General features: G+C 42.0%; 1 protein-coding gene across 1 annotated transcript in view; it reads right to left on the bottom strand.

Moving 5' to 3' along the window:
* The window catches only part of LOC126320326 (geminin), a 62,195-nt gene extending 55,329 nt beyond the window's left edge, over positions 1-6,866 (bottom strand). The window contains exons 1-2 of the mRNA XM_049993799.1: positions 6,597-6,866; positions 6,396-6,517 (exon numbers count right to left, since the gene is read on the bottom strand). Of these exons, the coding sequence (XP_049849756.1) occupies positions 6,396-6,517; positions 6,597-6,647 (173 nt within the window). The 5' untranslated portion in view covers positions 6,648-6,866. The remainder of the gene's footprint in view (positions 1-6,395; positions 6,518-6,596) is intronic.
* Between the last annotated feature and the right edge of the window lie 9,201 nt (positions 6,867-16,067).

Genomic DNA, 16,067 nt, shown 5'->3' with positions numbered 1-16,067 from the left:
GATGTATGAAAACAAATATTTATCGCGAATAAATTCTGAATGTGAATACTTCTGTTTATATGTATTGTTTTAATTGAGTTCTATACCATGGAAGCTGCCTGCAAAGGAGGACTTTCTACAGTTAGAGCATCAGCCAAAAAGTTTTACATAGAGTGCCATTAACACGATACGTTGCAAAATGTAAACCTAAACCAAATACTGCAAGTATTCTTCACCCAAACTTCCAAGTCAGACATATTTACCAAAGATGAGGAAAAAATATTTAAGGACGATTTTATAAAATCAAGCAAATTAAAATATGACCTCCCTAGGAAAGATATGTTTAAGATAGCATACAATTTTGCTGTGGCCAGCACAAAAATACACCACACAGGTGGAACAAACTGTCAAGCTGGTATTGATTGATTTTTCATGGTTTTGTGGACAAACAGCCATCCTTGTCTCTCAGAGAGCCTCAGGCAACAAGCCGATGAGTCGGTATGGAACATTGATGAGAGTGGTGCCCCCACTGCACAAAAGGCAGGGAAGATTGTGGCAAAGAAGAGAGAAAAATAAGTCGGTGGAGGTATGTATGCTGAATGAGGTGTTTCAGTCACCTTGAGCTGCGCAATAAATGCAGTAGGCAATTCCATCCCACCTCTTTTCATTTTTTCAAGGATCAGTATCAAAGGTTATTTTCTGAGAGGTGGGTTCTGCAGGATCTGCACATCCATCCGATCGGATGACAGCAACAAACTTTGAACTTTTCTGTAGCACTTAATTAAGTATGTTAGATGCTCCAAGGAAAATATTGTATTAATGCTTTCAAATAGTAATGAAAGCCACATTTCTGTTACCCCTCAATTTAGCCAACAGCAATGACATTGTGCTTCTCACTTTCCCTCCACCTACCCGCCACAAATGGTTTGTTCTGTTTGCTTTAGGGCGTGAAAGCAACTAAGGTCATATGCACCCATAACAGAACTGTAGAACACTTATAAAAAAAGGAGTTGAAAGCGACTACAATCGATGGAAGGAAAGACAACTAAGAACAGGGACTTTGAGAAAGATCCATAAAATATGCCACAAAACAACAGATATCCTAAACTAAATACTAAATGTCCTTCGCCATATTGCTATGACGCATCAAAAATAATATGCAGTCGACAGCCCAGGTATTGTTCGCTAAAACAGCCAATAACCCAGACGGTAAACATAAATTAGAACATAAGTGGTTAAAAATGCGAATTCCATCAGGAAATTGTGAACCGTCAAAGGTCGAGGACAAAAAATCATCTCTGCATGGCGAGAGCGCCAAGAAGAAGGTAGCCAAGCCACTGGGAGCGGTTTAATTCCCCAGAGTTTGTTCCCATGAAGGGAAGACTAGTGGTGTTGCCAAGGTGATACCACCTGCTGACAGCAACACAGAGATCGTAGGAGGGAATGGAAGAACTAGTGGGCCGAGGTAGGGCGACTGCAGCCTTGGCAGCAGCACCAGCAGCCTCATTTCCGTCAGACTGATGTGATCAGGGACCCACAGAAACATCGAAGCGGCTCCATCAAGAGTGAGCAAGAGACAGTGTTCCTGCACCCTTTGCATTAAGGGATGGGCGTGTACAGCACACGTACCAGAACAAATTGCAGCTTATGGACCAGGCTACTACAGTTCATTGAAAAGATACTACAACAGTGCCCCTGATGAAAGATTATTAATACAGTATATCCAGGCCAGTCTATTTCTGTGTACAATATGGCCAAAATAGTAGATAGGGCATATCCACTAGCTTTCACGAGTGTGAATACCTGCAGAGACTTTCTCCCGATGGTATTACATGACAGTCAGCAAAGTTAAATTTAAAAACAAACTAAAAAAATGTTTCTCCTTGACAAATCATATTCCATAGAAGAGTTGGTAATCCTGTAATGTGTAAAAGGGATGTGTGTGAATTATTAACTCACAACAGTATTTCCTTCAAATAAGATGACAATCAGCATGTGGCCCCATTTAGATATGAACGTATAAAGCAAATGCAAAATGACATCATTACGATTATCCATACAAATGCTCCACATAACTTGAAATTATTTACTGTTATTAGGCATTGTATGAACATAGGTGCTTCCTTAACAAATTACATAAATGTAACATCTAAAGGGTGATTCCGTGATGTTAAAAACTTTCAAGGATGATGGAGAAGAGTTAATGTATCAAACTGAGGTAAAGGACCCTGGTTCAGAAGCAACCGAGTGTAAAGTTATAAGCAAAAATCATTTTGATACCACTGACTGGAATGCCTGTGCAAGTACTATTGCTCATAAGTTTGTAGAGAAGGTGGTAATGATGATCCCTTCCAAAATGATGGAGCCAGGTCTCACTCTGGACTAAGAGCTCTGAACACACAGATCAGACATTCCCTGAAAAATGGGTAGGCAGTGGTGGTCTTGGTTTTTGGCAAGCACATTCACCTGATCTCAACCCATTTGATTTCTTCCTGTGCGGCCACCTGAAAAATCGTATCAACAGAAGCGTCCAATTCCATTCGTCTGCTTTGACCCATGACATAAGTGTCTTGTGGTGTGTGATGTCATTATGGTACAGAGTTTATGAATTGGTTGTGTTCACAGATGTCGTCTTTGTGTGTGTGTGTGTGTGTGTGTGTGTGTGTGTGTGTGTGTGTGTGTGTGTGTGTGTGTGTGGTGGGATGGTCGACCTACTTTTCACCACTGAAATTTGTTGGTAGTAATTGTTTTTTTGGGTCTATTTTTTCTCAAGTTGTAATGTTTTATGTATTTATTGTGTACTGAATGTGTTTTAATTTACATAGGGATGTTTGACTTTTTAATTTTTGAGGTGTTGTGATTTTGGTTTTGTTTTTCGTTGTTGTAGATATTGGTTTTCCGTATCAGTAATTATGGTTGACCTATAGAGTTCAAGGGAAATGACTGATTCCAATTTTCGTAGTTTTATAGGTAGGTATTGGTGTTCTGGTATCGTCAGCTGTGGCCAGAGAAATGTCTGATTCCTATATCCGTAATTTTTGCTGGTGGTGTATTGATATAGTCAGCTTCGGTCAAGGTAAGTCTCAAATTCCTGTAGTTTTTTTTCTTTTCTTTTTTGTTTGTCATTTTGTGTTTTGGGATTGTGGTGGTTTTTTTCACTGCTGTATTTAGCTTGTCCCCACCCTAAAACTCCCAATTTCTCTGTGTTAACCCATTAGTTTTATTGTATTTTTGGAGGGAGATGTTATTGTCTTACTTATATGTATTTTCATATTTGTTGCCATGTGTATGTAGTGAAATCATAGGCGCCATATTGGAGACGCTTAGAATAGCCATTTCCGTCATACTGACGACGTCATGAGTCAAGGCAGACGGGTGGAATCTGACTCTTCTGTAATCCCGAAAAATCTTGTGCACAAGACACCTGTCGAAACTGCTGGCAAGAATTCTCACTGCCTGCAACTCTGTTCAAATGACACTGGGGGTCTTTAAAGTCTCTTCGGGTTTGCTGCTGAATCCTAAAATCAACTCAATTCAATATTTCAGCGAACCAATTGGTTGCCATCTTCAGGAGAATGCTGCTTCTGTTGATGAGTCCCACTTAGAACTGATGCCAAGCTGGCAATTGACGTCCTATATAGGCCACCGTACCATACACAGTGCCACAGTTGCTGCCCTCCAAGACCGGGCAGGTGGCACCTCCCTTAGTAGAACATTGGCAGCAACAATAAATCCAGCAGCAAACCCAAGGAGACTTTCAAGATTTATTACGCTGGGGAAGTCTATGATGTCACAACACTGGGGATATTACAATGTGTACTACAGAACTTTGACGATGTGATGCCTCCACTGTTCCTCAGGATGCCAATTTCAACAATTACTGTAAATGTAGAAACTTGTAAAACTTGTGCAGGTAAATGGGATTCATTATTACTGCTCTTAGGACACTATGTGCACTGTTGACAGTCCAACAGTGGAAATTATCCGAGCGCACTGGGAAGTAATGAGTAGGAATTCTGTATGTCATGATCAGGATTCAGAAGTTGGGGCCCTTAGCTTGAACACTGTGTGGGGCTTAGGCAGGACTTGAGTAGATTTTCGCTTATACCTTTTGATTCTGTCATTTCTGGACCAGGGTCTCTTATCTCAAATTGAAAAATTTACCCTTCTCCCTAATTCCCGAAAGTTGGTATCATTACGTGATCACCCTGTAAGGAAGTCTAAACCTAATATAAAACTTCACGTATTCTTTTAAATCAACCACAAAGATTAAGAAATTAAGCAGATACATGCTACTTTCGATACCCATATATTGTTACTGAGTAGAAGCAGCAGTACTATAAATGAAGATTTTATGTCTTCTGAATCACACATTGCTTTTATGGGAACAATCTTGCAAAGTTACAGCTTTAAGTATTATGAGGTAATTAGCTTTCAGTGGGTAACAACTCATTACTGTGCAAAACACTAAATCATTTACTCAAAACATACACAATAATTACAAAATACTGAAAGAAATACTAAAGAGTTTTGATAATTCTGAACTAGACAGTACCACACTCACATTCCATTTAACTTAAATGTATTTCCTTTATTATAGAAGAATATATAATATTTTGGCATGACTGTACTAGATCTCAAACTCTTACTCGCAATAGCAGCCTTCAGTCCCTCAATATCAGCATACCAAATCTGTATTATAAATGTTTTGTATATATTTTTGAACGAGGCCAAAACAGGACACACATGCGTGTACTTATGGCCAGTAGCATGGCCATAACAGGGAACCTAGACCAAATACGAATCTGTTAATGGTCGTACAAGCTTTAATGTTATGTTTTTGTGTTGCACAATATTTAACTCTTAAAAAATTAAACTATACTACTTAATGCGACCTCTCAACATATTAAGTTTCTTCCGATGTTTTATTTAAACATAATATGAAAAACCAATTATGTGTTCCTTATAGAAAGCTCTATGAAACTCGACGTCTTCAACACACACTGCCCTCTCTCATGTTCAACTGGCAATCACTTATTTAGGTGAAGGAAAAGCTAAAGTGTGATTTGTTGTAACTCATAATAGTAGCCATATCCTGAATTTGGAGTAGTGTAGAGAAATAACTCTTAGAAACTGAATGAGGAAAGTGTCAACTAGAAACAATAGCTACTGCGTAGGAAGATAATGAGTGGATGCAGCAATTTAAAGGATTTAGTAGAATTAGCATTCTACTAAAACCTTTAAATGATATAGCACTGAAGCATTCATTCCACACAGTGTACCTACAGAAACAGGACACCATAAATTGCTGCATCCACTCATTGTCTTCCTATGCAGTAGCTACTGTTTCTAGTTGACAATTTCCTCATTCAGTTTCTAAGAGTTATTTCTCTACACTACTCCAAATTCAGGATATGGCTACTATTATGAGTTAAGAAGACAGATCAATGAGGTTCCCTGAATTACAAAATTCTGAAATCATGCCTCATTACAAGACTTACTTCCTGAGGGATGTTTTCTTGTGGTTCTAAATGGGCCACATACCCTTATGTAAATCTGCCCTTATTCTTAACAGTACAAGTAGTAATCTAATTTATAAGCTGTCATAGACCACATTTAAGTTTTCTCACTAACAGAAGCAGCCTATAGCACTTTCCATTACCTTTATGGACTCACAGACCATGACATTACAGCACAACACTTTTTTTTCCATTACTGAATTAGCAGGTAGTGAGAGCAGTACTGCAAATCGTTATGAACAAACTCCTGATGACAATGGTTGAGTTAGTCAATGTATCCTTAATGTCTGACAGAACAGCACAGTAAATTTCCAGGGCAGTACTGATGTCCACTTAAACTCTTTTCCATGATTATCACAGTATGTAACACGAATTTATAGCAACTTATGACAAACTAAGATACGACAGCACTAAAAGAATAAACAATGAACACAGAAAAGATACATGCCACCTCTACAAGATCTCTCATATAGTTACTATAATGTAACATGAAAGTTCGTTAATATCGTTTGGAAGCTAAGCACTAAGGAACAAAGGGGAAATTCTGTCTCTCAAATAGCCATCCAGCTTCGCAATTACTAGTCATCTGCAGACAGTATTTAACTACATTTCACAAAATCCTGTCAGTTAAGATTGATTTATTAATAAAAAAACAAAGTAAATAGTTGTGAAGACGTTCTTGTCATTATCGATTTCATAATGGGGGAAGGGGGTTATAATTCAAACATATCATCCAGGCGTTCAAATCTAACTTGAAAGATATGTTAAAAATTGCTAGTTACATTGTGAATTTTGGATACGTCTGACAGTTATTCTGTTACATAATTCATTGAGTAACGTAACAACTCTATGCACATGGCAATAATACACTGAACATAAAAAGTGTATAATATTTACTTTATTTTCGAGTTGTCTTTTCCCGAAGAAGGCATCTCTCTTCCAGGGCCAACAAGATTTTCCTTATCCCTGGCTGCAGGCTGAAGTACGTGTAATGATTTCCTCGCATTTTTCAGATTTTCCTAAGTAAGAAAACCATGCAAGTAGAGTAACTGGCTAAAGAGTTGATTGCACCATGTGAGTATTGATAACGGCTAGTACCTGTTGGTCAGCATTTTTTGTAGACGAAGCACTTGTTGATCCTGTCTTCATTGTAGAGATGTTTACAAAGAATTCTCTGAGGAAAGCTACAAATCGAGGTGCAGATAGTTGTATTAACACATCAGCTAACACAATGTAAACAACTCTCTGCACCACATTTAACACAATCCGCCACAAGTTTCGAATCAAGCAATGCAGCCAACACAAGATTTCGCCTGCGATGTTTACCAACCTACCAACATAATCGCCTGCTCGTCCCAATAAATCGAAACAGACAACGACGACAAAAGATTAGGTAGAACCACATTTATGATAAAATATCATGTGTATTTACATTCCAGTAGATGAACTCAAAATAAACTAGTGCCTCTAGTTTATTACATAAACAAATTAGAAGTCTGCTACTTTAATCAGTTTCTGTAACGCACCAAGAATTCCGTTATTTATTTCACAATGTTAAATGAGTAAAAATATTTGCCATCATATTAAGTGTTTGTCCCACATCGTCTTAATAACATTCGAGGCTTCAATTGAAAACCTGGAAAAAGTACGAGATCAGATGCCATCGTGACCGATGTTTCATTCTTTTCAAACGTGTTATTAAGCAATGCGTAAGAAGTAAATTTAACAACTATTATTACTGTCCTAGTGATCGAAAGCGTCTTGTTGCTGAAGAACACTGTACCTCTTATCATTACTATTATTATTATTCTGCTTCACTGCACCAGAGAATATCGTTGTTCTACAAGTATGTTAGCAGTGAATTGTTATGAAAAAAGATCGCTCGACATACATTTAAATTTTATGTAATCCAGTATACAGAAGCATGGGATGATACAGAATTATTTTCCTTTCTGGGGAGAGGGGGGGGGGGGGGGATAGGAGAGGACGAAGGGGCACGAAAAGTAGAAATATGAACATGTTCTTACAGGCTTTGTGATTCTAATTAATTTAAAATAAAGACACACACACACACACACACACACATACACACACACACACACACACACACACACACACATACAGGGTGAACCGAAATTCGGGCACTCGGGCTTCACAACGTGACTCATCATATACCAACAGTAAGAAAACCACTCTCCCAAAATTTCGTCCGGCAAGTACATCCGGCAGAAAAATGACGTTAAAGACTGGCAATCTGGCAACACTGTAACCACATATATGGTAACTACCTCTGCCAGAAGAAGTTATTATTGCTGTACAGTTGGTATTGTGGATAGAGTTTTGGGTTAGCATGCAGGACGTCGATGGTTCGATCTTGGGGTGGGGCGCATTTTTTTTACTTTGTTTTTTTTATTTGCAGATTTCATTCTGTTCCAACGTCTAGAACTGCACCTTGGGGAATCAGGTTCTCTCCTTCCACCATTGCATGACAGAGGTCATCCAACGGACTTACCGTACTCCAGCTACTAAGTAAGTTATTCTGGAGGTCATACACCAAGAACCTCAGCGAAGTACACATAGCATAGCAAGGCAGTTGTGTGTCGTGCAACAAATGGTCATTAACGTGCTGCATGAGCATGGGGTGCACCCCTATCATTAGGCTTTCGTGCAACACCTACATCCTGCAGATCGCCATCACAGGAAGCAATTCTGTGAATAGTTCCAACAACAACAGGAAACCAACAAAGACTTCATGAGCACTGTTATTCGTCCGGGCGATGCAGCACTTACTCATGAGGATGCCTTCAATATGCACAATACCCACCATTGCTGTGAGGTTAACCTGCATGTCAGCCACAACTTTGGATATCAAGTTCGCCATGTAAGTGCAAACATTTTTAGAGGACGCACTGCAATCGCTGTTGGTGATTAAGATGCCAGACAACGTAGCACCTGAACTGTATTTACCAAATAAAAAACATGCCTCAACCTAGGATCGAACCATCAACCTCCTGCACAGTAACCAAAAACTCTACCCACTGCACCAACTGTACAGCAAAAATTATAAATGCTGACAGAGGTTGTTACCCTACATGTGGTTTCAGTGCTGCCAGATTGCCACTCTTTAACGTCCTTTTCCTGACGGATGCACTTGCTGGACGAAATTTGGCGAGAGACATGTTTTATCGCTGGCATGTGAGGAGTCACACTGCAAAGTCTGAGTGCGCGAATTTAGCTTCACCCTGTGTGTGTCTATATATATAATCAGCGCCGCTATCTTTGTCAGTTCACACATACAAACGACCCTCACCCCATCACAGCCCCAATGTGATATGTACACATCTTACACACCTAAAATAGGTCTTGCTGTTTGTCTCCACATCACATCAGAGGCTTTCACACATAAACTTCCATTCGGAGCACACACACCCACCACCTGCGATTTAGTCACACAATTAGCATGGTGGCACAGCATTCACTTGAAGAACAACAGGATATAGTTTTTGTTTATGGAGTACCTGATGGTAATGCACCTGAAGATCGAGAGCTGTATGAGGAACGGTACCCAGCAAGATGTCACCCACACTCACAAATGTTTACAGCAACTGACCGACGACTTGGCGAAACAGGCTCGTTAGTGGAATATCATGGTGATGCTGGAGGACCTTGAACACAACAGGATGATCCATTTGAAGAGACTACTCTTGAGCACTTTGAGGAAGCACCTGACAAGTAGTCAAGCAGTCAGACATGAAAATGGGGGCCACTAATCGGTTAGTATGGGAGGTTCTTAGGGATAACAGCTAGCATCCACCCTGTCCAAGACCTAAATCATGTGATGGAATATCAACACAGGCTGGGGTTTTGCCGGTGGTTTCTGTGATGTGTTGCACAAGATCCTGACTTACCCGCCATTGTGTTGATTACTGACGAGTGCACCTTCCATCGGAATGGCCTTTACAACACTTGAAACAGTCATTACTAGTCCAGGGGAAATCTTCACATCACGTATGTCCATGGACACCAGGAACGATTTTCACTCAACATTTGGGCAGGCATTATGGGTGATCATATGATTGGGCTGGTCTATTTACCTACTTCACTTATCGGGGCCAATTACCTTCAATTTTTGCAAGAGACTCTACCCGGCCTGCTGGAAGATGTTCCCCTGGACATACAACTACGCATGTGGTTGCAGCACAATGGGGCTCCTGCACTTAACAGTCGTGCTGTGCGTGATATTTAAATGAACTCTTCAATGGCCAGGTAATTGGCAGACATTTCTGTAGGACATGGTCCCGCAGTCACCAGACCTCACACCACTGGACTTTTTCCTGTGGGGATTCTTCAAGGTTCTAGTTCACCCACCTGGACGTGAACCACCTAGAAACGAAGAGGAATTGATGGATCGCATTCAACGTGCCACCAATCACAGCAGGGCAATTACAGTAATTACCAAGCTTGTGTCACATCAGAGGGTTTCCAGTTTGGGCAACTGCTTTAAGTAAACAATGTCCTAGCGACAAAAAAGACCCTTTTCAGGGCCAACACAATTTGTGAAAGACTTTCTGTAGAGAAACTAACAGCTGTTAAAGGATTTGTCCCCAGTACATCTTATCATGAAACTACAATGGATGTATCGGGACCCCGGCACATTTGTCCTCAGACACCCAGAGTGGCATGCTACCACCGAGCATGTGGGCAACCTTGGATAGACCGCGACCTCCAGCAGGCAGAGCATTCACAGTCATGCATTGTCCAGAGCATGTGGCAACAGGGCAATCCTGCAGCCAATCAGAGAGCATTATGCCAATTTTCCGAAGTTTAAAAATTGTGCATTGTTGACCTACATAACATTACTAATTTTGGTTCCTACTGGCATCAGCTCTTCAGGGTTAAAATTTCATATATATATACCAAAATTGACAAATTTTTCCCGCTGCAAAAGATTTACCTTTACTTGCTGTTGTGTACATAGTTCCACGTATTCAGCGTGTACACAACTTTCCCACTAGAGCACGCCCCGCTAAGCACAGCAGCACAGGCGCAGCGCTCGTCCGTCTCGGCACTACGAGATGGCACTGCCATAGAGACGGACCAAATTGTGCTTCTGCCAATCCACATATTAATATGTAACGCAGCCAATGAGATTGCTGCCAACGTAGAACCTTTTCTCCTCGAAGATTACACTCGCTCAGTGATACATGAACGCGCGAGGTATTATAACGAGTGTATAGACCTCTGATTAGTCAGTCTGCGTTGGTCTGCACCAGTCTTTACCAGTCTGCATTATTCTGTACCAGTCTGTACAAGTTCTACATTTGTCTTTACCAGTCGATAGTCAAGTTTCAGTCTGCGCCTAATAAGATTACCATATTCCTGTACATAGCCATGAAGATAAATGTATAGACACTTTTGGCAAGTATCAGAGATAAATGTGAGAATAAGATTAACGTACCAGTGCCAAAGGAACTTCAGATTCTCAATTGTAAATAGCATCCAGAACCAAGTTAAGTAATTTTAATGCTTGTTATTATTTTAATAAATGTGTGTGAAAATTAATCAAGTTCTGTTTAAAGTTGGTCACTGTCAATGTGCTACTCTAAGCGTGCAAGTGGCATTTCTATTGTCTGACCTAACGGCAGAAGATAAACACACCACGACAAGACCACGAGACATATTGCTGACACTCGCCTACTTCGTTAGAGCGACAAGTCAAATAATCTGATGGTGTGTGTACCGAAGGTCTTACAGTACATACACCATACTTGCATAGCAAGTAAAACCCACACAATAACTCATTTACATACTATGAAATCATGAAATGATAAATGACATCATGTGTCTTTGTACTTTTATCGTAAAATCTGAGGGTGACTGAGTGGTAGTCGTGATGGTCAGACAGATTGCAGAGAGATCACCAGGGCCAGATGGCGCCAGCGAGTGTGTGTGTTCTCAAGAGGGCAGGAGAGATGCCATTATGGTGAGGTGACCGTTGGTGGAGAAGCTGAAAATGAGAGCAGCGGTATCCAAGTAGTGCAGTACCTTCAAGGTTCGCTGGAAGTGATGGGCGATAGACCCGCCCGCAGTTCGGCTCTATGAATGCTATCCCTCAACAAGGTGGTCGTTGTCTATCAACTTGGTGTTAAGGTCTTCAGGAAGAAAATTGTGAACACCAAGACGTGACTCTAAAGTCGGGACAAAACACAGAGAGGGGATTAGTCGTCTGACGAAGTAGTGGAGATCAGCTGGAAGGAGCCATCGCCCACCAAAGCTTTGTACAGAATCCATGCTGGCTTAAGATGACTGACAGACACTGTCGAAGTTTCCCGTGTAATAGTATGTCAACGGTTTGATTATCCCACTGAAGTTTCTTCTGAGGACCAAGTACAGGGTATGCAAGGCTGTTCACATTGTGTCATTGCATAACATCACAAACTCGTAATCTTTCAGAACTGCATGGAGGAATAAATTCGGCCCAGGGTTCAAATGGTTCAAATGGCACTGAGCACTATGCGACTTAACTTCTGAGGTCATCAGTCACCTAGAACTTAAAACTAATTAAACCTAAGTGACCTAAGGACATCACACACATCCATGTCCGAGGCAGGATTCGAACCTGCGACCGTAGCGGTCGCTCGGTTCCAGACTGTAGCGCCTAGAACCGCACGGCCACTCCGGCCGGCCCCAGGGAGAGGAGGAGGTGGGGTATACAGAGGTGGGAGTTGTGACGTTTTAATCGTGAAATCAGGTTTGGAAAGCCAGGAGACATAGTCGATACTTATTGGATCACAGAGTCAGCAGGCAAGGAGTGCACTTTCCTACACAAAGTTTCAGCGAGGGAAGTTCCAAGGTCTCATTTGTGTATGTATACAAAGTAGTGCCTCTGTTCATAACCTGCCGTGGCACACCTGTAAGGTGTGATGCCGCTGCTCAGTGAGGCAATCACTCTGCGGATAACACACTGTCATTCTAAACTAATGGGTGCTGCCCATGATGCATAAAAGAGCTGATACAGACTGCTATCCTTGGTCGGTCGTTATGGATATGGGACAATCGAAGCACAAAATCCACTTATCGATAAAGGCTTTGACAACAGATTTGGACGTAATGTTCTTAAGTGGCAAAGCATGTATGCAGTGAGTGATGTGCTCCGTCAATGACGGGATGTACTGATAGCCATTGGAGATAGGTAGTGAGCCTACAAAATTGACATGCACATGTTGAAAACGTCATTTTGGACTTCAAAGCTGAGCATGGTGTGATACCTTGTTCTTTTGGAACATAATAAATCAACAAGTCCAGAACTTACAGTCCTTCTTCATATTAGGCCATACGAAACGGTCCATCACCAGGTACACAGTCACATGCACGAAAGGAAATGCCAAGTTATTTAATTGGTCGCCAAAGTTGGATTCGGAGGTTCATGGACGCGTCACAAAGGAGACTGTAAATTGCTGTTGCGCTTCTGCAAACTAGTCATCGTCAAAGTGGGATGACAAAGTGTTGATGCGTGAGAGGTAATCTGCCACGATATTTTCCATACCTTTCATAAGATGGACGTCAGTGGTGATCTGTGCAACATAATTTAAACGCCAAAACAATTGGAGGTAGTTGTCCTTGGATGGGTTTCAGACAGTCTTTGAGTAGTCGGTGGTCCATATCAATAATCAGTTGGCCCTGGATGACTTGCTGAAAGCAATGTACTGCCTTGTAAACTGCTAGTCACTCTCAATGATGACTACTTACATTGCGAAAGCGAGAACAGGCATGAGAGAAAATGGAGCGGTCATTGAACACCTCCCACCTGTTGTTGCAGGACAGCACCAATAGCGTCAGGGAGGGGGTACACCAAAGAAATGCCTGGATGAGACAATCTTTAATAGATTCGGAAGCAGAAGGCATCTTTGAAGTCCATGTGAGTTTATGCCTGTCAATAGTGTTTGTGCTGGTGAGTGCTTGAGTGAATGGGTTCTAAAGAGAAGCTGCCTCAGAAAGTTGCTGTAATTATAAATTAAACATGCCTAAAAACTGGCGTAGTTCAAGATAGCTCTGTGGTGGTTGTAGGTTTTTGATGATCCGTATGCACTGTGGTGTAGGGCGAATGCTGCAGACATTTACTCCGTAGCTGAGGAAAATGACTCCTTTTGGCGGCATATTTCTCCATTGACCGCAAGTCCCCTGTTAGTGAGTGGGTCTAGAACTCATTTGAGATACATATTATGGAAGCCTTCATCCAGTCAGAAAAGAAGAATATCGTCATGGTAAGCATAACACAACAGAAACTTGAATAGTATGCCATAAATAAATTGCCACCAAGTTTGAGGAGCGTTCTGAAGTTTGCATGGCTTAAACATAAACCCAAACAAGTCAGAAGGCGAGATAAAAGCCGTTTAGGGGATATTGTTTCGGCACATGAGTATTTGCAGGTATGCTTTCTTGCAGTCAGTGTGACTAATCACAGAGGTGTCTGCCAGATATTGAGTGAATTCCATTATGTTCATGAGTATGTAGCTGTCCAGCATGGTACAGGCATTGAGAGCTTGTAATCACCATACAACCTGACAGGCCCATCTTCATTTGGAACCAGTTTGGTGGGTGAAGTCCAGGAATTGTTGGAATGCCACCCAATGGCAGTCTTTAGGAGTTACTTGACTGCTGTCTTAGCAACCCTGAGTAGATCTGACATTGGTCTATGTTGTTTATTATGTACTGGAGAGCTGTGCATAGTGTTTATCTTATGAATTATCCCGTCTTCAATGGTATAGTCCACAAACCAGTCTTTTGGAGAAGAGCTGGATGGAAAATCAGGAGTAGGAAAAGCGAAAATTACTGTACTAACCTTTACGTCAGCAGTTGGTAGCGATGCTGTAGGTTTAGCCACAGATGACGGAAGAGTTTCAAGACTGGGTCAGTTCAGGCAGACAATAGGTATGTCGGAACTGGGTGGAGGCAGTCGAGGAGGTTGGTAGAGATAGCAGTGTAACACGTGGAGTTCGTCCTCATCTTCGTGAATTCTGCACTTGACAGCACCATTTTCATGTTGCAGATGGATGTTCCTCATGTGTCAGTCGAAATAGAGGTGCTATAGCTTCTGAATGCAAGTGATGACGAGAAGGCAATCCTGAAAGCATCAATGTGTATTAGGCATTTGGGTAAACTGCAGAAACTGTTGTCTAAAGTGGGCTGCTCCGTTGTGTGTTGCGACTGAGGGGGCATAACTGACTACACCAGTCACAGAGATGCCGCTAACAGTGTGAGTCAAAACGCTGCCGTACAGACCAGGAACCAAGTGGAGGTTTAAATCCAGGTCCAGCAAGCGGGTCTGGGATCCACAGATTCGGAGTATCGAGTCGTTTCCGGCGTGAGGCTGGGCAGCTGAGCAGGCAGGTGTCGGGATGGAGATGAGGGTGGTGTAGTACTGACATCTGAGCTGGAGTCAACAAGGAACCACTGTCCGCTGCTGCAGTCAAGACCGAAGAGCCTATTGTCATGTTGAGAGAGAGAGATGGCAAAGAGCTGGTGTCGTTCCGAATTTCTAGGAGATATGGATACCCTTCACAGTTTGGTGCACCTCCTGCAAAGAGTGCATCGAATTTGGGAAGACACATGGTGAACGACCATTGTGAGTAATCTCCAAATCGTTTGTGGTACCATAGAAGTGGTTATGCACAGATGCAGGCATGATGCAGTTGGCTGTGGGATTTGTTGCAATGGTGCAGCCCTCGTCGACGGCGGTGATGTCAGGGTCAGCACAGGTTGGATGAGATCCGCTCAGTTCGTGGTTGGTTGCGCTCCTGTTGCGGTTGCAAGTCATTTCCAATGCCATAGTTGTCTGCATTGTTAATACATTGTCGATTGTGAATGATGGAAAATATTCTGTAAGCGAGTTCTTGCTCGTTTTCAGTCGTGGTCAGTTGGACTTGCAGGGAAGCTTTACAACCCATAACGTTCATAGTGTATGGTCAGGCATAAGGAGCAAATCTATTCGAGTGCATAACCTGACGCCACAGTTGTGAGTCTTGCCCTTTAAGTCTTCATCATAGATGCCGTGTTTGTAACAGTTCTTTCATGGAGTGGGGAGGCGACACAAGAGTGCTATTTCAGCAGTCTACTATTTATTGTCCAAGTTTGGTGAGATGATGATATCATTGACTGTATATGCTTGTTCACACAAGTGGCTGAGCAGTGTGACGACTTTGGTGCTGGCGCTGATGATATCTCTCGTAGCAAAAATGCTCTCCACACTGGCAAACCACTGGCTTGGTCGATCTGGCGAAAATGGTGGCGACTTAAGATGAGTCCCCAGTCCAGTAAGAAGCCATGGCGACATCCATAGAGGAAGAACAGCTGTGCGATTTCCCCCCATACATGGCACGACTTGATATGCAGTAGGTGTGTGGGAAGAGAGTGTAGTGGGATGCATGAGCCCCGGAGTTAATGAATTCACACACAGCCTTATTGACACCTCGGCCGACTGGTCGGATTGGTGTAGTGTGAAAGTAGCCAGTTTGAGAGTGGGGTGGAATAAATTGAAAAATCACAGAGTTGATTGTCCATCGCCCTCCA

Source organism: Schistocerca gregaria, chromosome 1 (assembly GCF_023897955.1).
Source record: "Schistocerca gregaria isolate iqSchGreg1 chromosome 1, iqSchGreg1.2, whole genome shotgun sequence".
Taxonomy (NCBI): Eukaryota; Metazoa; Arthropoda; class Insecta; order Orthoptera; family Acrididae; genus Schistocerca; species Schistocerca gregaria.
This window is presented reverse-complemented; position numbering and strand designations above follow the sequence as displayed.